Consider the following 25,430-nt stretch of genomic DNA (forward strand, 5'->3'; position numbering starts at 1 on the left):
AGATTATCTTCTACACCACATTACACAGGCTAATGGGTCTATATTGAATAACTACCTCTGGGCTTTCCACCTTAGGGATCAGAACTACATTAGTAAAATTCCATCCATCTGGTATCTTTCTTGTGCTAACTGCTGCAAGCATTTCATTAGTCAGTTCATCACCCACAATATGCCAAAAACGCTTGAAAAATATGGCCTGTACCAGGTGCTTTCATATCGCCTATTTGGAACAAAGCCTTATTGACCTCTTCTCTTGTATAAGGGGCCATTAAGATCCTATTCATGTCTCTTGTAACAAGAGGCTTAACAGCAGGCAATAAATATGCATCTATATTACCAGCATCGGTGTTAAAGAGACTTCAAAAGTAATAAAAATGATGGGCTTGAGGTTATCAGTACCCTCAACCCATGAATTATTATTGCTCTTCAACTTTTTTTTATCAAATTTCGGTGCCGACGGGCCGAAGCAAATTGTTTAAAATATTTTGTGTAACACCCTCAACTCCAAACCATGTGTGATTTTTCTCACAAAAATAGAAAATTGTGTCTTTTGGCCCCAAAAAATGTGATATTTAGAAATGAGTGGATGACACATGTCATGGGCCAGGATAGCTAGAAAAAGCTCCAGTAACCTGTTAAGCCCAAAACTACAAAGAAATGAGGCCTGTTTTTTCCTTCCGCACAGCGCTAGAGCCCAACACAGCGTTCCCGAAAAAACCCCAAAACCCAACACAACGGCGATAAAGGAAGCTGAGCGCTCCACATCACACGATTGGCGAGCGATGCGCGCGAGCGGCGGCGCGAGCCCACGACCCGCACCACCGAAGCGCTCCGCCCCTCCGACCACCACCAAACTACCAGTACCCGCCTCCTCCTCGCTCGCCATGCCGGCACCTCGCCTCGCCCACCTCCGCCGCCTACTCTCGCTCCACTCCCCGCCTCCTCACCCGCTCGCCCCCAGCCCCGTCCGCCCCCTGCTCCCCTCCTCCATCCTCCCCCGCGCCATGGCCGGCGCCGCGCAGGCAGGTAAGCTCGCGAACCAGACCGAAACAAAACTTCCTCTCTGCTCCATTTGGGGATAGCGAATGATGCGGGCGGTGCGTGAGGGGGTGGGTGCAGGTGCGGCGACAGGGTCGGCGGAGTACGAGGAGGTGCTGGGGTGCCTGGCGTCGCTGATCAAGCAGAAGGTGCGCGCGGACACCGGCAACCGCGGCAACCAGTGGGAGCTCATGGCCAAGTACCTGCAGGTGGTGTTGCTGCGACGGCGATCTATTCGATTCATCTGTGGTCTGTTCTGTTGTTTCTGATTGCGGTTTGGTTTGTTTTGTTTTGCTAGATACTGGAGCTGGAGGAGCCCATCGCGCGGCTGAAGGTGGTTCACGTCGCTGGGACCAAAGGGAAGGTGAGTTCAGCTGGACGCGGCGTTAGGGATGGCATTGCTGGGTTAAGATTTGAATTGTTCCAGAATTCTGGTTGGGTTTAGGCTTGCGGTTTTAGTTTATTGGTAACCAAGCACAGCAATAGTTGTAACAGTATGAACTAGTGTTATCTACATCGTTTGCATTTCAACTCTGTTTTCTCGTGAGACGTTGGATTGGCAAGATGACCACATTGCCCCTCTGCCTCTGTCTCAATCTTCCCTGGACGCTGGTGGGGGCACATCCTCGGGCCTTCATCCATGACTCTACGCAGGTGCCACACTGTTATATGTTTGGTCGAATGTCTGGAAGGAGCAGAACGGACACATTTTTAGAAATGAAATGACTTCTTAGATGCCGAGCGGATTTCTTTCCTCACTCAAGAGGACATCTTACACTACAGTGTGTCTTGCAGTGTTTAAGCCAACGGGTAGACAGCCTGCTTCTTTGTTTTGCCGAGATGACCGAGCCCCCCCCCCCCCCCCCCCCCCCCCCAAAAAAAATACTTTTAGAACTTTGTTCCTCTGAATGAAGGATGACGCTCCTACCGTTTTGCCAAAAAGAAAAGGAAAATAAAACATCGGATTGCCTTTGTTTTTATGTGTGTCTTCATCTGGCGTGAAACACGGAGTAATACAAGTTGGCATCAAGCAGTTTACTTTATAAACTAACATAATTGCTGAAGTAGCCTTTACCTGAGGCCTTGCTTATTTTAATGAAGTGTTTGTAATTTTGTAGTCTGTGTCGTGTTTCGAGTTGTTTGTGATGATAATGGTTTATGACCTAGCGATATCTAACAATATAAACAGACTATAGCACTTTCTGATTGTTTCTGTGCACACTTACTGTTACTGAGTCAATCCTTTGTGATATTCTTGCAAAGAAAATTTTGCAGCAGAGCGACTGTTAACTTCTCTGGGCTTTTTATATCCATCAGGGTTCAACATGCACATTTGCCGAGTCAATTCTTCGATCATGTGGTTTCCGCACTGGACTTTTCACCTCTCCACACTTGATCGATGTCCGTGAGCGGTTTCGACTTGATGGGTACTTCTCTCTTTGCTGTGATGCTACATTTTGTTTTAAATGAAAATCTTTAGTTGCTTCTCATTATAATTAGACTTGAGGGAATTACTATTGTTGAGTGACTTATTTAATTTGTCCTATCACTATGCATCATTGTACTTACCTATTACCCTTTTTTCTGGTGAGGCTACAGGCTGGACATTTCAGAAGAAAAGTTTATTAGGTATTTCTGGTGGTGCTGGAACAAATTGAAGGTAAATATCACCTGTTTTGTTTCATATGATGCCATTGCGGCTGTATCATGTTGAAGTGGGACTATATAAATACCGGTGGAATCTGCATCATTTCTTTTCGTGAACTTTAATACTTTCCTTAAAACACCCATTAATGTGGTGAATTTGGTTTACGTTTCAGGTCAAAACTGGTGATGATATTCCAATGCCAGCCTACTTTAGGTTCCTTGCGCTGCTAGCATTCAAGATTTTTTCAGATGAGCAGGTTAATACTTTTCGAATACTTATTGTTCGACAAGCTTTCACTCTTGTCATGAATCTAAATAATACATGTTTGAGCCTTTTCTTATATGTGAATTTTGAAGACTTTCCCCATCTAAAGGCTAGATATTGTGGACATTGGCTCATTGTGTATCAGATTATTTGTACGTTTATGAAAGAAAATGTCTTTATTGTCTGTAAAAAGGCTGCCAGTACCCACCTCCATATAATTTTCATCTTCACTCGAACTGTCTGTAGCCTATGTTACTGACAGATGTCATATGACTGGTAATTTGAACTGTGAAAGGGTCAGTTGTCAGGTAGGTTTATTCAAAGGCATTATGATTTTCTAGGTAGATGAGCCTGTGGTATACTTCTCGATTTTCCGAACTGCATTTATGATGGTTTCCTAGAACGTACTCATTTTGTGTGTTGTGTGTTTAAGCAGGTGGATGTAGCTGTGCTGGAGGTCGGTTTGGGAGGGAAATATGATGCAACAAATGTGGTTTGTGACATTTCTATGATCATTTTGTAGTTAAATAATCCACATTAATATGAAGTGTCTGTATGACATGATCGCCAACCAAAAAGAAAGCTCATACACCAGCACATGTGGTCCTTTTAATACTTCACTTTGATTCTGATTTTAATACTAAACTTGCATATGTACTTTAGCTGCAAAAAGGCTGGTCGGAGATCACAGTGCAAACTATAGCAGAATGACAGTCATGTAGTTCGTTTAACCTAAGTTCACCTGTAAGATATCTAGAATCTGTCTGGAATGCATACTAAGCTTATCTTTCTTCCTATTTTAGCCCGTTGAGATCACCGTCAACATCTTGACTTAAAAGACTGTAGAGCATAACTACTGTGAAAATTGAAACTTTTGCAGGTAAAAGCACCTGTAGTTTGTGGGATATCTTCCCTCGGATACGATCACATGGAAATTCTTGGTTAGTCATGAAACTGAATGAAAAAAGAAATCCTTTGCATCTGTAGTAAACTGGTTTCATTCATGTTGCCAATGCTTGAGCAGGAAATTCACTTGTAGAAATTGCTGGGGAGAAGGCTGGAATAGTGAAGGTTTCTCTCGACCTATTTTTTTCCTTAACATATTTTTTAGGAGAATGTAACATGTTTGCTTTGCTCCTATCTCCTTCAGCTGACAACTTCTGTAACTAAATTTGACTGTTGTTTTGTACCTGCATGACTTTTTTTTTTATCAAAACACAGAAGGGAGTTCCAGCCTATACAGTTCCACAACCAGAGGAGGCAATGTCTGTACTGAAGCAGAGAGCTTCTGAATTGGGTGTATGTTATATTCCGTGCCACACATTTTTTGGTCGCCTCTCTGCCTGCCACATTCTGATTGCAATGAGCATGACTATAGTTTGGTCCAGTTAATTTATGAAACTTAAATTCATTAAAGGTTTCTATCCGAATAGTTCCACCTTTGGACCCACGGCAATTAGAAGATCAACCTCTTGGGCTGCATGGTGAGCACCAGTACATGAATGCAGGCCTTGCAGTTGCATTGGCTAATACCTGGCTTGAGAGGCAAGGACATTTGGACATAATACATGTCAAAGATCATGTAAGTACTCCAAACTGGCATTTATTTATTTTCCGCAAAAGGATATGTTAGGATCAGTTATCATGTTAGCATGGAGTGCAGGGCACCTTACCAGATCAGTTCATCAAAGGGCTATCAATTGCTTGTTTACAAGGCCGAGCACAGATTGTCCCAGATCTACAAGTGAGCTCAGAATGTAAGGACGCCAGTTGTCCCTTAGTTTTCTATTTGGACGGGGCACATAGCCCAGAAAGTATGGAAATATGCGCAAAGTGGTTTTCCCATGTTACGAAAAAGGATACAGCACAACCAGGTCCTTTGGAGCAGCCTCGTAGTGGTATCAATTCTAAGAAGGTATGCTATGCCTTGCAGTGGCAGCCTTTCGGATTAAAGCAATGTTTAAATGGTCTCTCTCTCTCTCTCTCACACACACACACTCTTGTGGGATGCTTTCAGATTCTCCTGTTCAATTGCATGTCAGTAAGAGATCCTCAGATATTGCTTCCACGTCTTCTAGATACATGTGCTCAGAAAGGTACGTCAACATAATTCTTTGCTGATGTATCAATAATGATCTTGAACAATGCAACTATTTCATTTTGTAGTTACTAGCAAACATGCCCGTGCGTTGCAACGAGAGGAAAAATCATATATCTATAAACAAATTAGCATTGACGATCCCCCTCCTGACCTTCACATACTCTATTTTAACATGACACTCATCTCCCATGTCGCCACTCATCTTCCTTTTCTATGGCCGCTTTCCTGTGTTGCAAAACTCGATGCTCATGTCTTTGGACCCTTTTGCAGCTCGGACACCAGCCGCTCCTTTCAACCTCTCAGGATGTTGTATATATTATTATCCGTCGTGTCCTTGCTCGGATTACCACCGTAATTCACCTCACTTTTTGTTAACGGTAGCCTGCTCCTCGTTTACTCCGTCATTTGATCCGCGGCAGAATAAAAAAAACATGGAATAAAGTCGCAGCACAGGATGATGTTTAACTAAACATCTTAAATAGCATCATGATTACCTGGGAATTGGTAACACCTTCTTTTGACAACTCACACGACTTGCCCGGTATTTAAGGAGAGTGCGATCAAATGGTGAAACAGAAAATCATATGTACGACTAAACCCGAAGTGCAGTTGATTTGCATAATAGAATTGTACCATATCCACATGTACATGCTTCTAAATGAGATGAACGATATGCCCAATAATTTAATCAAACTGAAAAAACTGAACTAATCAATTATGATAAAATTACTCATCACTCCATTGGCTAATATGTCATTGTTGCCCCACTCAAACGGACGCCAGGTTGCGGGTTGATCAAACCAGTCTCAGACTATAGTTGAACCAAATACAAAAAATGTATCTATCTAATGTAACAAATATATTTCGAGTGCGGCGTTTTGGTGCCCGGGTGCATCTGCACCCGTTCAAAAAAAAAATTCGTAAAAAATTCAGAAAAATTCAAAAAATTCCGAAAAAAATTGAGGTGGTGGACAATTTGATGCGTGAGGTGCGCCCCAATTTTCAAAACATTTGGACTTATGTGCAGCTCTCAGCAAAAAAGACAAATCGGAGGTCTGTAAAAATGTGTACTGTTCATATACTGTTTTGCTGAGAGCTGCACATAAGTCCAAATGTTTTGAAAATTGGGGCGCACCTCACGCATCAAATTGTCCACCACCCCAATTTTTTTGGAATTTTTTGAAATTTTTTAGTATTTATTTTGATTTTTTTGGTGAGCGCAGGTGCAGATGAGCTCGGGCTCAGATTTGGATTTTCGATATATTTCTCTACATGTACCATATGAGCGCTACTTAAAGTATTAAATGTCAGATTCATGAATCTTTCCCTCTTTCCTTCAACTCAAAACCATGAATATTTAGCCTGTATGTGGAATAGATTTAAGAATCATACAATTCTAGGTTCTAATTAACAAATGGATCGCCACCCAGTTCTCAACTCTCCCCTTAAAATAAGACACCCATATGAAAAAAGAATAAAGAAGATATTTCAGTTATATTTCCCATGAGCTTTCTTCTTCTTCTATTTTTCTGTTCTATCCCATTTCTGCATTCTGATTTCTGTTTGGATTTATAAGAGGGACTGCCAAATCAGTTTACCAAACAATCCTTATTATTTACATTCTCTGTTTGCCATGTCTGAGTCTGGCATCTGCCGGGCGTGTACCGCGTCGGGCTGCACAATTAGCCAAAAACAATTAGCCGCATACAGTGATGCCTTTAATCTTCATAAATTTCTTTCCTTCTTTTAATTGCCCCCTTCCTTTAATTAGCCACCAGTGATCGCTGGGTTGTTACTTGCCTCGCTGATGGACAGTGGAGATCCCAGTTGCTCTCAGATGGGCCGCCTAATCGCTGGCTCATTTCTCGCCTTGCTAGAGGAACAGGACACAAACTTTTTGTATGCTGAAATTGGAATCCTGTTCAGGCCAGTTAGTCTGGTTCAAATCCTGGGCACATCACGTCCCTGTTCGTGCTCACAATACTGAAATTCATCAGTTTCCACAAAGTTGGTTTGAGTGTGCACGCACGTCCATCCTATGGAATATTTTCCTTGCAGTCCGTCCACATTTCATGACATTAAATCATTTCCCTTTTTAAGAGCCCCAAGACACAGCCCACAAATTCCGTTCCGTTTCCTTAGATGCACACCTTTCCTTTTTAATAGCCCCACACGACAGCCCACAATTTCAGTTTAACGATCAGAATCTATGTATCCTTCTTTTATATATATACCCTCGACAGCCCATGATTCATCTCGTCCGTCCTCCCTGTTGTTGTCAAGGCGTCTTGCTGATATGAATTTGCAATCCTATATAAACTGGCCCTTATGTGTCTTCAGGAGTGACGTGGTATTATTAACAGTAAATATGAACGACCGAGTTGGTTGGTGCAGATGTCTTGCGACTCGTATACTTCAAGTCACGAGTTTGATCCCCCAGCGCGGCAATTTTTTTTGCGTGGACGGTCCATACGAAAAGGCCCATCTGTGGCCCAGTAGCGCAGCGAAGACCGGGCTAGGTGCACGATTTTTTGCCGTATGATCCCCCAGCCGTAGCTACTCTTTTCACAAGGCTCACATATTCATGACGGAGTGCGGGTTGGTTAAAAAAATACAGGGTCTTTTTTATAAATATTAATGACGGAACGAAACCAAGAATATCACCTTGCTCTATTAGTAGGTATAGACATAGATATAGACTCAGCATGTTTGGAGGAAACAAATTTCTACTAGAGCAATTGTTCACTTTTACTTTTTGCTTTTTTATTTTAGCTATGGCTTTTGTAAATAAGCTTGTACTCCTTGTTTTTCTCAGTTAATGAAATGGGCAGAGTCCCCGCTTTTAACGTCAAAGAGAAGTTGTTGGATGAATAGCAACTGTGTTCTCAGGAGGGCCAAAGGCCAATACATATACAGGTGTGTGGTAAAGTGCAAGAGACCCCTTATACAATGGGGATAAACCGAAAAGGGCTATACACATCTAACACCCCCCCTCAAACTCATGGTGGGTCAACAACACGGAGTTTGGAGAGAAGAAAACTATGCTGCGCTCGAGTCTGGGCCTTCGTGAAGAAGTCTGCCAACTGTAACTCAGAGGGCACATAGTGAAGGGCGAGAGTCTGATCCTGCACAGCAGCACGCACAAAGTGGGCATCCACACCGATGTGCTTGGTGAGCTCATGCTTCACCGGATCACGCGCAATGCTGATAGCGCCGGTACTGTCTGACAATAAAGGAGTCGATGTAGTAGCAGACACACCAAAGTCCTCAAGTAACCACCGTAACCAGATCACCTCAGCCGTCAACATAGCCATGGCTCGCAACTCAGCCTCGGTACTCGAGCGAGAAACTGCAGTCTGCTTCTTTGTCTTCCATGCAATAAGAGAGCCACCAAGAAAGACACAATAAGCAGACAGCGAGCGTCGATCCGAGGGATCACTAGCCCAGGTAGCATCAGAGTAGGCCTGGAGCTCAAGAGAGCTGGAGCGGGGAAAGAAAAGGCGCTGAGAGATCGTGCCACGAAGATATCGTAGAACACGGAGGAGATGACTATAGTGGACAGAGGTGGGGGCTGAAACAAACTGACTCAGGATGTGGACAGGATAGGAGATGTCAGGACGAGTAACAACAAGATAGACAAGACTGCCAACAAGATGACGATAGCGAGTGGGATTAGGAAGAGGGGCACCATCGGTGGCACGAAGCTGAACGTTGAGCTCCATAGGAGTCACAACCGTGCGCTCATCACCAAGAGCAGCGCGAGCAAGAAGATCCTGAATATATTTTTCTTGGGAGATGTAGAAGCCATCAGAGGTCGAGGAGATCTCAATCCCAAGAAAATTGCGAAGTGGACCAAGATCAGTCATAAGAAACTGGTCGCGAAGACGAGCCTTAACAAAGGCGATGTAGTCAGTGTCGTCACCAGTGATGATCATGTCATCAACATAGAGAAGGAGAAGAGTCCGACCACGAGGAGACGTGTGAACAAACAGAGCGGGATCATGGTCACTGGGCAAGAAACCAGCGGCGGTCACCACAGAGGCGAAGCGCTCAAACCAGGCGCGAGGGGCCTGTTTGAGACCATATAGAGAGCGGCGAAGTCTACAGACCATACCATCAGGAGCATAGTACCCCTGTGGTGGCTGCATATAAACCTCCTCACGCAACTCGCCATTGAGAAAAGCGTTCTGAACATCAAGTTGAGAGATAGACCACTGACGAACAGAAGCTACAGCAAGAAGAGTGCGAACAGTGGTCATGTGGGCCACAGGAGCGAATGTCTCATCATAATCGCGTCCCTGCTCCTGTTGGAAACCACGGGCTACAAGGCGAGCTTTGTAGCGCTCAAGAGAACCATCGGAGCGAGTCTTAACCTTGTAGACCCACTTGCAGGTGATGGGACGAACGCCGGAAGGGAGAGGAACCAGATCCCAAGTGCTAGAGCGCTCAAGGGCAGCAAGCTCTTCGGCCATCGCAAGCTGCCACTCAGGCTGAGTCATGGCTGTCCGATAGGAAGTGGGCTCAGCAATGGCAGAGAGACCATACCGATCAGGGGAGTAGCGATCAGGAGAGGGGCGAGGCCGAGCACGAAGATTATGAACCGGGGGAGATGTGGAGGGAGGAGCACCAGAGGTGGAAGGTGTTAGACCTTTCAACCTGAGCATTGATAGTTGTGGATGACACTAGGAGAGTTGGGACAATTTTCGTTGGTTTATTTCTCACACAATGCCATGCCAACCTGAGGGGTTGGGGATACATATTTATAGGCTGCTAGCCAGCCAAGGCATATGCTAAGATGCTGCTAAGATGCCAGTCTAAGATGCTAGTCTAAGATGCTAGTCTAAGATGCTAACTGACAGTCCTTGATGGTCAAGAACAGAACTCTATCCTAACAGCCAGTCCTTGATGGTCCAGGACTTTATCCTCCTAAGGACCATGTGCTGCAGCCCCACAAGGACCCTAGTACACAGACTTATCCATCATTCTCCCCCTAAGTCTTGTACGTCGTCTTGTGGGAGAGTTGAATCATCCCAATCCTGGAGCAAAGTTCGAGGAACTTGACCCTCCCAAGGGGCTTGGTGAGCAGGTCTGCGAGCTGATCCTTGGTGTTGATGTAGCTCGCCTCGATGCTCCCTTCTTCCACACAGCTGCGGATGAAGTGATACCTCAGTCGGATGTGCTTGCTCCGTTCGTGGAACACGGGGTTCTTTGCCAGGGCCAGGGCGGACTTGCTGTCCACCAGGAGCTGCACCGTTCTGGTGTCTTGAACGAGAAGATCACCAAGCAGTCGAGCAAGCCAGAGCGCCTGAGTACAGGCGGTGGAGACCGCTATGTACTCAGCCTCACAGCTGGACAGGGCCACCACCTGCTGCTTGACTGATTGCCAGCTCACGAGACACTTGCCGAGGAAGAGGAGGATCCCGCTCGTGCTCTTGCTGGTGTCGATGTCGCCGGCGTGGTCGCTGTCGCTGTACCCGACGAAGTGTGCCGCCCCAGGGCACCTAGGGTAATGGAGGCCGTGGTCGAGGGTCCCTGCTATGTAGCGGACGATCCTCTTCACTGCCTGCTGGTGTTCCGACGTTGGTCGCTCCATGAACCGACTGACATAGCCGACGGAGAATGCCAAGTCCGGCCGTGTGTGAGTGAGGTAGCGAAGGCTCCCCACAAGGCGTCGGTACTGCGTAGCATCCACTTCCTCCGTCGTGCTGTCGCGACTTAGTTTCAGCCTCTCCTCCATCGGAGTGAGAGCTGGATGGCAGTCGGTGAGCCCAGCTAGCTCAACGATGCGCTTGGCGTAGGCGGACTGTCGGAGCGCGATCCCGGAGTGGTCCTGGTGCACCTCAATCCCTAGATAGAAGGAGAGGAGCCCCAGGTCACTCATCTGGAACGTGGCCTTCATGTCTTCCTTGAACGCCGCCACCTCTGCATCTTTGGTGCCGGTGATCACCAGGTCGTCAACGTAGACGCCCACCAGCAGGGCATTTCCTCCACTCCCCCGTCGGTAAACGGCAGCCTCATGCGGGCTCTGCTCGAAACCCATCTTCTTCAGCGTGGAGTCCAGCTTGGCGTTCCACGCCCTGGGTGCCTGCCGCAGGCCATAGAGAGCCTTGCGCAGGCGGAGCACCTTGCCCTCCTGGCCGGGAATCGTAAACCCCGGTGGCTGATGCACGTAGACTTCCTCCTTCAAGTCGCCATTGAGGAATGCCGACTTAACGTCCATGTGGTGGACACGCCAGCCCTCCTGGGCAGCCAGCGCAAGGAGAAGTCGCACGGACTCCATCCGTGCCACGGGAGCGAAAGCGTCGTCGAAGTCGACTCCTTCCTGCTGCAAGAAGCCTCGGGCCACCAAACGAGCCTTGTGCTTGATGATGGCGCCGGCTCCATCCCTCTTCAGCTTGAACACCCACTTAAGGGTGATTGCGCGGTGACCTCGAGGGAGATCAGCAAGCTCCCAGGTGCGGTTTTGCTTGACCGCATCCATCTCCAACTTCATCGCGGCGCGCCATGCCGCGTCTCTCTCGGCCTCTGCAAAGGACCGTGGTTCGCCGTCTTCACACACGAGCTGTAGCTGCGCCTCCAGGTCACGTGGCACCAGTCCTGGCACCGGCTGGTCGCCGAGCACATTATCCATCGTACGGTACCGCAGCGGTTCGCCTCCATACCATGCGTCGACCCGCTCCTCGTCGTGAGTGAGCGGGGAAGCGAACTTCATCGGGTTGTGCTCTGCGTGAGCTGGTGCTGATGAAGACGAGCCCGGAGTGGCGACCGCCGGGGCTGGAGTATGCGGCGTCGCCGGTTGTGGTGTCGTCGGTGTAGCAGGCGCCGGAGTCGATGTAGTTTTGGGGGCCGGGGTAGACGTGCCCAGTGAAGAGGAGCTGCTTGCTCCCCCAGCTTCCTTGAAGTGAGCGTACTCGACAATGAAGTCGTCATACGTCGGCGTCGAGCCGTCGTCCACCGCCTTGTCCCATTGCCACCCTCGCCCTTCGTTGAACACGACGTCTCGCGCTGTGCGCACACGTTGTGTCTTTGGGTCGAGGATGCGGTAGGCCTTTGAGCCCTCCGCGTAGCCGATGAAGACTCCCGGAGTGCTCCTGTCGTCGAGCTTGCCGATGTGGCCGAGCTCCTTGGCGAACGCAAGGCAGCCAAAGACCCGCAAATGAGAGACCGCCGGCTTCCGCCCATGCCAGGCCTCGTACGGAGTTCTGCCGTCGAGTGCCTTAGTAGGAGAGCGGTTGAGGATGTAGACGGCCGTTAGCACCGCCTCTCCCCAGAAGACAGCCGGCATCCCTCTCTGCTTGAGGAGAGCCCGAGCCATCCCCACAACCGTCTGGTTGCGCCGCTCGACGACGCCGTTTTGCTGCGGGCTGTACGGCGCGGAGTAGTGGCGCTGGATGCCCTCATCGGCGCAGTACGACGCGAATTCAGCCGCCGTGAACTTGCCGCCGTTGTCAGTGCGCAACACGCGCAATTTGCGGCCGCTCTCCGCCTCCACACCAACCTGCGCGCGCCTGATGGCGTCCGCCGCTTCTCCCTTACTGCCGAGGATCATCACCCACATGTAGCGGGAGAGATCGTCGACGAGCAGCAGGAAGTAGCGTCGACCTCCTGGTGTGGCTGGCGTCACCGGGCCGCACAGGTCTCCGTGCACGAGCTCCAGCTTCTCCTTAGCCCGAAAACTCGCCTGTTGGGGAAAGGGGAGTCGTCTCTGCTTTGTCAGTACGCAGATGTCGCAGAACTGCTCCACATGGTCGAGGCATGGCAGGCCTCGCACCATCTCCTTGGCACTTAGACGCTTCAGGGCCTCAAAGTGAAGGTGCCCAAAGCGCTCATGCCACTGCCACGCCTCGTCGTCTCGACGGACAGCGAGATAGACCGGTTGTGCCACCTGCACATCAAGGACGTAGAGTCGATTTTCACCTCTGGGCACCTTGGCGAGAAGGCGACGCTGGCGATCCCAGATGCGTAGGACCCCATGCTCAATCAGCACGCGTGAGCCGTTCTCATCCAGCTGTCCCAAGCTGATGATGGAATTCCTTAGCGCGGGGATGTAGTAGACACCGGTGAGCAGCCGGTGCTCTCCCATCTTGGTGGTGAAGATGACGGAGCCGACGCCCTTTATCTCCACAGCGGAGGCATCCCCGAACTTGACGGAGCCTCGCGCATCGGAGTCGAGCTCGGCGAAGAATTCCCTTCGACCGGTCATGTGGTGGGTGGCGCCGGTGTCGAGGCACCACCCCATAGCCTTGTCCTTCCCGGAGCCATCGCCGAGAAGAGCGTGTGCTTTTGGCTCATCGAGGTGGATGAAAGCCTTTGCGACTGGAGTCGCCGAGGGTAGCTCAATGCTTGCATGCGCCATGAACAGAGCCGTCTCCTCCTCCTTCGCCTGTGCGACGTGAGCCTGGCCTTGTCGTGGTTGCCGACACTCATTGGCCCAATGGCCAAACCGGCCACAGTTGTGGCAACTGTTGTCTTGTGCCGGCCTGGGCTTGCCAGCGACGCCGTCCTTGGCGCCTCCGCGGGCGTCACCTTCGGCACGTCCTTGTGCCCTGCCCGGGGGGCCTCTTCGCGCCTTACGCTGCTTGCCACGCTTGCGGCCGCCCGTCGAGGAGGAAGGCTCCCCCTTCTTCTTGTCACCAAGGCTGGGATCCCACTGCTCCCGAGTTAGGAGCAGCTTCCCGCCGGTGGTGACGGGCCCCGAGGGGGGCTGTGGCTCGTCGGTGTCGACGACCTTGAGTCGACCTATCGCCTCCTCGATCGTCATCGTGGAGAGGTCCAGCAACGACTCGATCGAGCGAGCCATCTGCTTGTACTTCTCGGGAATGCACCGAAAAAGCTTCTCGACAGCTCTCTCCTCGGTGTAGGTGGCATCGCCAAACTTCACCATCTTCTGCAGCAGAGTGTTGAGACGGAGAGCAAAGTCATCAACGTCCTCACCTGGCTTGAAGCCCAGGTTCTCCCACTCCTTACGAAGTGCCTGCAGGGTGGACTTGCGAGCACGGTCGCTGCCGATGCGTGCTGCGGCGATGGCGTCCCAAGCCTCCTTGGCAGTCCGCTTGTTGGAAAGCGAGAACTGCATCTCGGGCGGGACTGCGGCGATGAGGGCGTCCAGCGCCCGTCGATCCTCTAGGTGGTCGACGTTGCTGTCCTGGACTGCCTCCCACATGCGCCGCACCTGGAGCCTGACCTTCATGATCCCGGCCCACTCGACGTAGTTGGTTTTAGTGAGGGTAGGCCACCCAACACTGGAACCAACATCCCTGACCACAGTCCGGACCTCGTAGAGGCCGCGGTCCTGGTCGTTGCAGCCGCCGTCGCGGTGCGCGCCTCCACCTGGAGCGCGGGCGTGCTCGGCTGCCCACTGCGCCGTCCGCTCCTGCGCCACTTTGGCGCGATCTGCGTCGGCGCCGTCGTCCGCAGGCGCGGAGCTGCTGGAGCTGCCGGGGCTGCCGCGGAGTGCCTTGGCATCCGCCGTAGCCTCACGGGCTGCTTCTGCTGCTGCTGCTGCTTCTACCTCCGCCCTGGCTGCTTCTACCTCCGCTCTGGCTGCTGCCAGCTCCGCTGCAGCCAGCCTCGACACTCTTGCCGCCGCAGCAGCCGCTGCTACAGCCGCTCGCTCACGCTCCTCTGCCACGGCGCGCTCGGCCTCTTGCCGGCGCCGCATGCTCGAGGTAGCCGTGTGCTGAGAGCGACCTGCAGACATGGCTCGCTGCAGGGGGGCTGTTGCGTGAAGAGGAGGCTGATGAAGACGAGCTGCTGCTCGACAGTCCGGAGGGAGGAAGGTAACCAGAGGCAGACGGAGCAGCTGCTGCTACCGACTTGGGCTGCTCACAGGAAATGCTCAGGGTGCAGGTTAACGAGGCTCTGATACCACTTGTTAGACCTTTCAACCTGAGCATTGATAGTTGTGGATGACACTAGGAGAGTTGGGACAATTTTCGTTGGTTTATTTCTCACACAATGCCATGCCAACCTGAGGGGTTGGGGATACATATTTATAGGCTGCTAGCCAGCCAAGGCATATGCTAAGATGCTGCTAAGATGCCAGTCTAAGATGCTAGTCTAAGATGCTAGTCTAAGATGCTAACTGACAGTCCTTGATGGTCAAGAACAGAACTCTATCCTAACAGCCAGTCCTTGATGGTCCAGGACTTTATCCTCCTAAGGACCATGTGCTGCAGCCCCACAAGGACCCTAGTACACAGACTTATCCATCAGAAGGCTCATCAGGGGAGACATCCTCAATATGAGGGCGACGAGTATAGTGGAGAGGAAACGGTGAGAGAGGGCGACGAACTGAAGATGATGGTGGAGAGGTGGAGGAGGAGGATGGAGAGGATGGGGTCGGTGGTGAGGGAGAGGATGGGGTCAGTGGTGAGGGAGTGGGGAGGAGAGGTGCCAGAGGAAGAGATGACACAGGAGGCACGTAGCGGGGTGTATCGGGAAGGAGAAGGAAAGCAAGGTCATCGACAGAGAAACTCGTGGAAGAAGAACATGGGTAGTAGGAACGAGACTCATCAAAGGTCACATCACGCGAGATGCGCAAGCGACGACCTACAGGATCCCAACATCGATAGCCCTTGTGCTCATCGCTGTAGCCAAGGAAGACACTCAACCGACTGGGCAGTTAGTTTGGTGCGTTCTCGGGGGGCAAGAAGAACATAGCATACACATCCAAACATACGAAGAGCTGAGTAGTCGGGAGAGCGACTAGTGAGACACTCCATAGGAATACCACCCTGAAGAGCAGTCGATGGCTGAATGTTGATGAGATAGGTGGATGCAGAAACAGCCTCAGCCCAAAAATGGGGTGGAAGGGAAGCAGCAATCGTTAGCGCACGAGCCGTCTCAAGCAAATGACGATGCTTGCGTTCGGCAACGCCATTCTGAGCATGAGCCCCAGGACATGAGAACTGGGCAAGAGTACCTTGTTCCGCTAGAAAACCACGCAACAGCTGAGAGGTATACTCCCCAGCAGAGTCAGCACGAAAAGTACGAATGGGCGTGGCAAACTGGGTGTGAACCATGGCAGCAAAACATTTGTATATAGAGAGAACTTCGCTACGAGATTTCATGAAGTAGAGCCAAGTGTAGCGAGAGAAATCATCAATAAACAAAACATAGTAGCGATGACCACCTTTCGAATCAAAGGGAGCAGGACCCCAGACATCAGAATGAACTAAGTCAAACGGATGCTGAGATACTGACTCACTAGTAGGATAAGATAACTGAGTCTGTTTGCCAAGTCTGCAACCATTACAATGTAAGGAGACATCTCCAGATACAGACCCTAAGAGACCCTGACGCACTAAGGAAGATAAACGAGAGCCACAGATGTGGCCAAGTCGATGATGCCACTGCTGGAAGGACGCAGACGAAGAGGCAGCAAGAGCATGGGAGCTGGCAGAGGTGGTGGCAGCGGAAGGAACACAAAGCCAGTCAACTTCCCAAAGGCCCTCTGACTCACGGCGCCGGGGGCCAGCACCAACCAAAGCTTTGGTGCGACGATCCTGAATGGAGCAAGAGTCGGTGTCAAGAATGACACGACAACCAGAATCAGTAAGTTGGGCAGCAGAAAAAAGATTCATGGTAAGGCGAGGAACATGTGAAACACTCGGAACAGAAAAAGATGGAGTGGAAAGAATACCACGACTAGCAACAGGAAGAGGTGTGCCATCGGCGGTAAGAACATTGACAGGCAAATCAAGAGGTCGGAGAGAAGACAACATAGAAGAATCAGAAGACATGTGGAAGGAGGCTCCAGAATCCAAAACCCACGAAGATGTACCTGACTGTGTAGATGCCGACGGTGGTGGAGAAGGGGCTGCAGTCACAGCAGCAGCTGAACCAGTCGACGTAGAGCCTGAGGAAGCAAGGAGGCGCTTGAGGCGAACAATGTCCTGGTCAGTGAGTGACGGAGTCGAGGAAGATCCAGGAGTCCCACTGGAAGAGGAGCGGCGCTGGTCTCGCTTCTTCTCACGACAATCAGACTCTGGGTGACCGGGCCGAGAGCAGTAACCACAGAAGGTGTCACGGCGCGACCGGCCCCTCTCAGTGTACGCAGGGCGACTCACCCCCCCTGAAGGTGTGGGGAGGAGCGGTGGAGCGGTGAGCCGAGCAGACGACACAGGAGCCCGAGCAGCCAACACAGACGGGATCACCAGCAAACCAGCAGAGCGAAGGCGGGTCTCTTCAGCACGAAGCTCAGCAAGCACCTCCGAGATAGGAACACGGCCATGAGCAAGCAAGTGAGCACGTCGCGGCTCAAACTCTGAGCGGAGACGGGATAAGAACTCATGGACCCGCTGAAACTCCAGATCAGACCGAGTAGTCTGACAGCAACGACAGGTGCCACAAACAACTGTCCGAAGAGAGTCAAGCTGACGCCAGATGGCAGAGCACTGGGAATAGAACTCATCAACAGACAAATCACCCTGCTGGAGAGCATGCTCCTGACGCACCACAGAGAGGTAGAGAGCATCCCCAGAGGGCTGATAGCGCTGACAGAGGTATGACCACATCGCTGCAACAGTACCGAGGCCCATGAATTCTGACGCGAACTGAGGGAGGACACTCGCAGTGAGAACGGCAGCAGCCCGAGCATCATCATTGCACCACTGAGTGTAAGCAGACAGGTCATCACGGTACACAGAGAGAGCATCTGAATAAGCGGATACCTGCTGATCATAAGCATCCACCGCAGCATCATCTAGGGCCTTGGCGGCATCCCGGTCAGCCTGAGAAGCATCAGCAGCAAGGACTGGCGGCACGGGTGGAATTGGGGCCACGGGCGGAGCAGGACATGGCGGACAAGGGACCTCGCCAGACAGAACACCCCACAGAAGAAGTCCACGCATATGGATGCGCATGAAGCCCACAAACTCAGCATAGTTGGTGCCATCGAAGATCACCGAGCAACGAGGAACAGCCACATAGCCCGAAGATGACATACTGAGATATCCCTCTCTGCCCCCCTTTTTTTTCAACGGATGCAGAACTGGATCGGGATCAGGGGACACGCGCGCCCCCGATTTGGGATCGGGCAGGAGGCAAGCGCGCTCGAGGGGAAGCCGGCGCGCAGAAGCGGGACCCCCCGAGCGGGAGCAGCCCAAGCGGAGCTCCCGAGCGGAAGCAGGCACGAGCGGGAGCAGCCCCCGAGCGGAGGCACAGCCCAGGAGCCCCGGCGAGGCGGTCTCGGCGAGGACCAAGCGGAACGGGACCGGGGCGGTGAGGTCCGGCGGATCTGGGCACGGGGATGGAGCTCCAGCGACCTGGCGCGGGAGGCGGCCCACGCGGTCGCTCGCACGCTCGACCGAGCGAAGCGGGAGAAGCAGGGGCGGGATTCGGCAGCGGGAGAACCAGATCGAGGCCAGGGAGCGAGTCCCTGGCGGATCCGGAGCGAGGGGTGGACGAGGAGGACCGGGCAGAGCCCACGGCGAGCCGGACCGGAATCAGGCAGAGAGCAGGCCGGAGCGAATCGGGGGAGAAGATCTAGCACGGAGTTGCAGCGTGCGGGAGGAACCTAACATCTGATACCATGTTGGATGAATAGCAACTGTGTTCTCAGGAGGGCCAAAGGCCAATACATATACAGGTGTGTGGTAAAGTGCAAGAGACCCCTTATACAATGGGGATAAACCGAAAAGGGCTATACACATCTAACAGTTCATTTGCGTGGCATGTAGATAATCTGTCTTGTATTTCCTTAATGGCTTGTGTGGTTGAATGAACTACCAGCAAGCTGAGGACTGTCTGAAGTCACTGGCTAATTTTCTTTGTGCTTACTTTTCAAAATGAACAATATACTCATACTGTAAGTTGAGTGGATGCTTTCATTGCTCTTCTATAATGATAAGTTATTTTGCCCAGGCCTCCACTTTGATCAGGCCTTATTTGTGCCAAACCAATCGCAATATAACAAGCTTGGTTCGCATGCATCACCACCTCCAGGGAGAGAGCAAATTGATTTGTCATGGCAATTGTCGCTCCAAACAGTCTGGGAAGACTTGCTTCGCGGCAAGAAAGGTATACTAAAAGTTCGTTGCAGTTAGTTCTCAAACTGGGTTGTACACTTGTACTGTCAACACGACCATTTGAGTTAAAGATGATTGATGAACTTCAATGGGAACAATGCAGGTCTAAATGGCACAAGTTCTAGCGGGGCTAGTTTAGTTTTTGAATCTCTTCCATCAGCAATTAAGTGGCTAAGGGAAACTTCTCAACAAAACCAATCTACTTCATGGCAGGTAATTTTTTTGGGCATATTTGATTGTTTTCAGTGATGTTCTCTGAAATGTCTCGTAGCAGTACTACATTATGTCATGCGATGACTGGAATATTTCACCCAGCCATCCATAACTAGCTACCCCCCTCTAGGCATTGTAGGATCTGTTATCACTTATCCTTTACTGACCCTCATTCACACATGTATGTAATTGTCTGTATTTTTGGCATATATTATTCTTCTACTTGTTCAATTCACGTTCATTTGTTTGTTTACTTCATCTGGTTCTGCTATTCCATGATTTATACCTGCCATTTTATTACACTGGTGTTTTGGGTTGCTTTATGTTTGTTCATTTCTGCTAATCCATGACTAAGAACATGTGTTATGTATCTGTATTTATTCTCTTGCAAGTTGCAACTACTTTCCTACTCGATGCTTATAGGTTTGTTTTTGTGTACTGAATCAGGTCTTGGTTACTGGCTCCCTTCATCTCGTTGGTGATGTCTTAAGATTGATTAAGATCTGATTCTCCTTGCGTCTCGTTGGTGATGTCTCGAGATTTATCAAGTAAATTTGGTTGGAATACAAGGTTCAGATTGAAGTGTCTGTTTACTAGACCACCATACACCGGAGCCTATCGTTATTTATGATTGGCATCCACAATACAACTACCTGGCTGAAGAATGAGAGACTTGAAGGCCATTTTATTCTGACGTGGACTAAGCGCAAATATGTTGTACTACCTCATTTTTTGTTTCTGCCTATGTGGGCGCTTGTACAACACTGTAGCCCATTTTTGTTCAAATATATTCGCTCTGTTTTGGAGTGTACAGACAGCAAACTATATTATGATATGAATAACCATGCAAAATTTCAAACTTGGAATAACAATGTTTTCCAAGCTTCGATTCTTCAAAAATTATTGTGTCAAATCCGAATACCCTTCATACCGGCATTCCTGGTTGGAAGATAGAGAATAGACTGACTATGTCAGGTAATTTTCCTGCACATCCATCGTAACTTTACTTTGCATTGAAGCAGACAGGACTGACAGGTCACTCTTTTGCAGAACAAATTCTTGGGACTGAAGCTAGATCAGAGGTATCCTGATTGCTTGTTGGTTTGTGGCTCTGAGAAAACAGAGTATGTACATAATGTGAATCCAAACTGGTAATGTTTCACCTTCATTTCTCTTGTTTCTCCAGTTCATAGACTAAAGCTAGTAGCAACTTAACTGTTCATTTAGATAATTCTAGGAGTTATCTTTTTGCGCCTTGAATTTTTATATGAGCTTTTCGCTGCATCGTTTCTTTGTTTCTGAAAAGCGGTTCGGGTTCAAGGCCAAACAAGGTCTTGGCGTTTATTCATTGTATATTCAAGTGCATGTTATTTGATATTTATCATATGTGCTGTAAACGAGCATGTTTTTTCTGGTTATATTGAGAATGCATGTGTGTCTTTCTGGGTGCACTAAGAATAGATATAACATCGACCACCTTCGTCCAAGAAAAACTTGACTGACAGATAACAACGCCTTCTAATTTCGCAATTCTTCTTCCTATGTCTTGGACTATTGTTAGTATTTAGTTATCTTTGGACACTAAATATAGTTGAACACTTTGTATAGGAGAATAACCACAAATTAGAACCGTGCAAGGAGTAATCTCCAAAGTTAGCATTGTGACGTGGCACATCTATTCCCATCTCTGACCTTTTCCTGTGGCTTGGTGTTAGAGCCTAGCCTCTTCTATTTTTTCTTCTGCCTCTCCCAAATCCGGTTTCAGGCATTCATTTAAAGCCTTCCACTGCTTCTGGGTCCAACCTCTCTTTGGCTTTCATCTGCTTCTATTAGGTCGCAGATCGAGAGCCGAAGACAGGTTATCTTGATAGCATTAGAAGGCTTGAGCCAGACAACTCTTGTCAGCAACTGAGTGGCATATTTCGCTAGGTTTCATCACCAAGAATATCAAGATGACATTCTATGGTACACAGGACAAGTGCAAGGCTTGTGACAAGACCGTTCATTTCATTGACCTCCTTACTGCGGATGGCATTCCCTACCACAAGTATTGCTTCAAATGCAGCCATTGCAAAGGCACTCTTTCGGTAATGCCCCCTTCTTGACATTTGCTGTCGGATGCATCAGTTTCTCACATCCCTTTGCTCTGTGTGATCTTCTGAATTATGTCATGTGCATGAGCTCACGTTGAACTGCACTGTTTCTAGATGTGCAGCTACTCCTCCATGGATGGAGTTCTTTTCTGCAAGACTCATTTTGAGCAGCTTTTCAAGGAAACAGGCAGCTTCAAGAAAAACTTCCCCACATGTAAGTTTGTCCTGCATTGCTCTTCCCACTGTTGTTTTGTTTGCAATTACAGCAGAAATCTCATCACATTGTACTTGTTCTTTTTTTTTTGTTCAGGCGCAAAGGCAAATAATGAGCAGGTATTGCTTTCTCGCCATTCTGTGGGCCACACTTATATTTGTTGTGAAATGATTATGAAAAAATATATATTGCAGCCTGATAGGCTACCCTTTGCTGCTGATTTAATACGAGTATTTCGTAGAGTACAATCAGCAATATCATTATTTCCCAATTTGTCACAGATTGCAGCTCATAATTCGTTTTCTTCCCTACAGTCTAAGGCCCCAAACAAGTATGGCTCTGTGTTCTGTGGAACTCAGGACAAGTGTGCTGCCTGCAAGAAGACTGTGTACCCATTGGAGAAGGTAATAAATTCCCGTTCTTGAACGATTAAGCCGGTCGCGATTAAGCAGTGGAAACTTTGGTAACTGGGAAATCTCAACTTTTGGCTAACAAAATTTAAGAGCAATAAAATGCACATGCATATATGTGTTTGCATCATTTCAGTCCTTGATCAACCTACCCAAATTTCATGAGTAATCTTTGGACACGACAGACTACGCATGCACCTGTTGCCTCGTTTTCCATATGCAAAAGTCTGTCTGATAATTTCAGTTCCTTGGCAGATGACCTTGGAGGGCGAGCCCTACCACAAGACCTGCTTCAAGTGCGCTCGCGGCGGCTGCATCCTGACGACCGCCTCCTACGCCTCCCTTAACGGGATCCTATACTGCCAGAACCACTTCTGGCAGCTGTTCAAGGAGACGGGCAGCTACAGCAACCTGCTCAAGCCCGCCTCGGCCAAGAACGCCGACGAGCCAGAGGCGGCCAAGGAAGAGGAGCAGGCGCCAGAAGCCGTCGAGGAGCAGGCGCCAGAAGCCGTTGAGGACCAGGAGCACTCATAAGAAACTACACTACACGTAAACAGTTACAAGAACCTACATACATGTTCGTTCCCCACGCTGATGTTGCTCTTGTGTATTGCTGCTGCTGCCCATCTTTATTCTCATCTCACAGAGGCACGCAGTGGCTGTTATGCATCTTATCGCCTTGGCTATCGCAATCCCGAATTCTGTATATCATTGCCCGTGCCATCGTCTCGTGAATGGTAGCAGAATTTGCACAAGTTTGTTCTATACTTCTATCTTGGTCTTGCAATTCCAAGGATATTCGAAAGAGGGGGAGGGAAGCATTGATCAAACACTGTTCTTGCTCTTTTTTCTCCTCTATAAATGGTACTATTAGAAGACAATTCAAACTCTAGACAATTCGCCCGGTCGCCACTGTTCTTATCGTAACGTGCCCGTGTTATATTCCTTTATCGTACATAAATCAGGAGACAGGTGTGATTGACAACGAAACAGCCTCCAAGGTCACAAAAGGAAGAGAGCTGCACGCACCGGCAAATCCAATCTACCAGACAGGTTTTGTGTGGATGCTATTGCTGGGCAAATTGTCCAAGATTAGCCTCATCAGAATGTTGGGTGATAGACACGTTTTTTCTGTAGAGAAAACAAACTCAGATCGTTTCCTGAGAAGCTAAAACAGCGGTGTGTCTTTCCTCAAAAAAGCAAAAGCGGCGAACCAACATGTGGTTGGATGGCTAGAGGAACAGTGGCATCCCGAGCCCACAAAGATGTTTTATTACTCAAAAGGTTTAAACATTACATCCGGTCTCTGCATAACTAAGATGCATACAACCATAACCAAGTTCAAGTTTTTAAAAACCGATAAAGACGAAATACACGTAGTCATATGGAGATTGTATAGACCTAAAACATAGGAGGGCAAATCCAAAGATCATGTTGTCATCCATGGTACAAATGTCCCTCGCCGTGGCCTCCAATCGTGTACACACCTCTGTAAAACCGATCTTGATTCTCCACACGTTGTAAAGACGATCATAAACGAAGCGTACCGGTACATCTGTAGATAACCTGCATAAGAGAAGTATTTTTATCATTAAAAACCTTATCATTTCTACATAGCTGAAGCGACCAAATAACGGCAAGCGCTCCCGCATTGAGAATAATTCGAAACCTGTATTCAGTCCCATGTAAGCAATTACCGAATATATTGGCAACACTATGTGGAGGATACAAGCGAGAAGCTACTTGAATGACTGACCATATAGAATGAGCGAACTTGCAATGGAAAAACAAGTGTTTTGTTGTCTCGTCTTGATGACAAAACACACAACGCATGCTTCCATACCAATTCCTCTTACTAAGATAAGCTTTGCTAAGAGTGACTCCTCGATGAAAATACCACACAAAGATTTTAATAAAACACTGCTTCGAGGTAAAGGCACAGTAAAGCATTTTCATTACATTTCACTCTCTCCCACTTGCCTAAAATTGTGGTACATCTTGGCCACATTTGCTAGAAATCCAAAGCGTATGTGGGCCATACGAGGTACCTAATTACACGAGGAAACCTAACAAGGTTCAAAGTAATCACCTACAATTTTTAAGACATGACTATGAACACTTCTCCACGTGTACTAAATCGACATAGTATATCTAGCATCATGTCTCTACCACCGTGCCATAGATGATCTGGCCGCCCGGTCCATCCCTCTCATAACCTTTCTATCTAGCCTTTTAGTTCGGTGTAGTTTGTTTTGGCTATCCGCTACACGTGTTTGATTCAAACACGTAGCACTTCACTAATTATAGCCTAACACATAAACATATTCGTCAAGGTTTCAACAACCTCAAGTGATATGAATTTCAGCAAAATGTTAGCTATGCTAGCAACCATATATGGCTAGAAATATCTGAAGACATATCGACCAAGCTAAGGGGACATGAATCAATGTGCGAGGATTGCTAATTTAAAGGAAGGAGGCGCGAATACAAATTTTGCAGTGTGCGAGGATTGCCAATTTAAAGGAAGGAGACGCGAACACACACAAAAATTCATCGCCACCAATGCAAGGAGGAAGAATTACATTGATAGGCTCATGCATCGGCAAGGTTGGGTCACCGACTGTCGTGGAATTGTCACGACAGATGTCCTAGTGTGAGGACTTAGTCGTGGAGCCATCGCAACTAGGTTAGCTTAAAGGGGTTAAACGGGACAAAGGACACAGAGAGTTTATACTGGTTCGGCCCCTTGCCGTGAAGGTAAAGGCCTAATCCAGTTTGTGGTGGTATTGCTTATGTCTTGATTACCAGGGAGCGAATACGCTTGACCTAGATTTCGATCTCTTGTTTCTTGCCCTGAACCGCCGCCGGGTCATCCCTTTATATACACAGGTTGACGCCCAGCGGCTCACAGAGTCCTGGCCGGCCCATAGACAACGTGTCCGGCTCGGTGACTAAATATACTTGCCTTACAATATAAGTCATACACATATGGCGGTTTACCCCTATGGGCCCTAAGTCACCCTTGGGTTTAGGCCCTTGCTTCATGAACCGCCATCTTCAACATCCTCATGGGCTTTGTATGGATGAACCGCCATAGGTATAACCCGGCCCCTCCTGGGCGGGTCATACCCAATAGTCATATCCCCAACATTAGACCTCAGATTGATTTGAACTCGTTCATGTCAATCTTCAACACTTAGAAAAATCCTTCCTTCTTTATTCTTGCGAGATCTCATAACCCACCATGACGTCATCTCCTGCGATTGTGGTAACCCTCCATGACATCACCTGTCATTAATATCACACAATACCCAATATATCTTAATAGATCCTTATCTTTAATAGCCATCCTGAAAATCAAGGGGTCAGAACAACTGGATAATCATTCTTTGGCCTCCTCATTTTTTGCACCCACCTGT

General features: G+C 48.9%; 2 protein-coding genes across 4 annotated transcripts; both read left to right on the top strand.

Moving 5' to 3' along the window:
* Positions 1-741: 741 nt before the first annotated feature.
* On the top strand, positions 742-20,155 carry LOC123123233 (folylpolyglutamate synthase). 3 transcript variants are annotated; one of them, XM_044543716.1, is made up of 16 exons: positions 742-1,026; positions 1,120-1,247; positions 1,337-1,402; positions 2,356-2,465; positions 2,638-2,698; positions 2,859-2,942; positions 3,387-3,443; positions 3,831-3,891; positions 3,975-4,021; positions 4,172-4,280; positions 4,384-4,532; positions 4,602-4,865; positions 4,968-5,046; positions 18,918-19,073; positions 19,185-19,294; positions 19,742-20,155. In XM_044543716.1, the coding sequence occupies exons 1-16, from the start codon at positions 783-785 to the stop codon at positions 19,799-19,801; spliced, it is 1,785 nt and encodes a 594-aa protein (XP_044399651.1). In that variant the 5' UTR covers positions 742-782; the 3' UTR covers positions 19,802-20,155. The 3 variants fall into 3 exon arrangements, with proteins under 3 accessions (XP_044399651.1, XP_044399659.1, XP_044399643.1); XM_044543724.1 differs by having other exon boundaries at positions 4,172-4,249; positions 4,368-4,532; positions 4,614-4,865; XM_044543708.1 differs by having other exon boundaries at positions 4,172-4,249; positions 4,368-4,532; positions 4,614-5,046.
* An 881-nt stretch (positions 20,156-21,036) lies between these two features.
* Positions 21,037-22,774, top strand: LOC123123253 (LIM domain-containing protein PLIM2b). The gene is made up of 5 exons (XM_044543734.1): positions 21,037-21,381; positions 21,502-21,601; positions 21,698-21,720; positions 21,916-22,005; positions 22,267-22,774. Exons 1-5 carry the CDS (start codon positions 21,247-21,249, stop codon positions 22,543-22,545), a joined length of 627 nt encoding a protein of 208 aa, XP_044399669.1. The 5' UTR covers positions 21,037-21,246; the 3' UTR covers positions 22,546-22,774.
* Positions 22,775-25,430: the final 2,656 nt, after the last annotated feature.

This window comes from Triticum aestivum, chromosome 1B, assembly GCF_018294505.1.
Source record: "Triticum aestivum cultivar Chinese Spring chromosome 1B, IWGSC CS RefSeq v2.1, whole genome shotgun sequence".
NCBI classification, from domain to species: Eukaryota; Viridiplantae; Streptophyta; class Magnoliopsida; order Poales; family Poaceae; genus Triticum; species Triticum aestivum.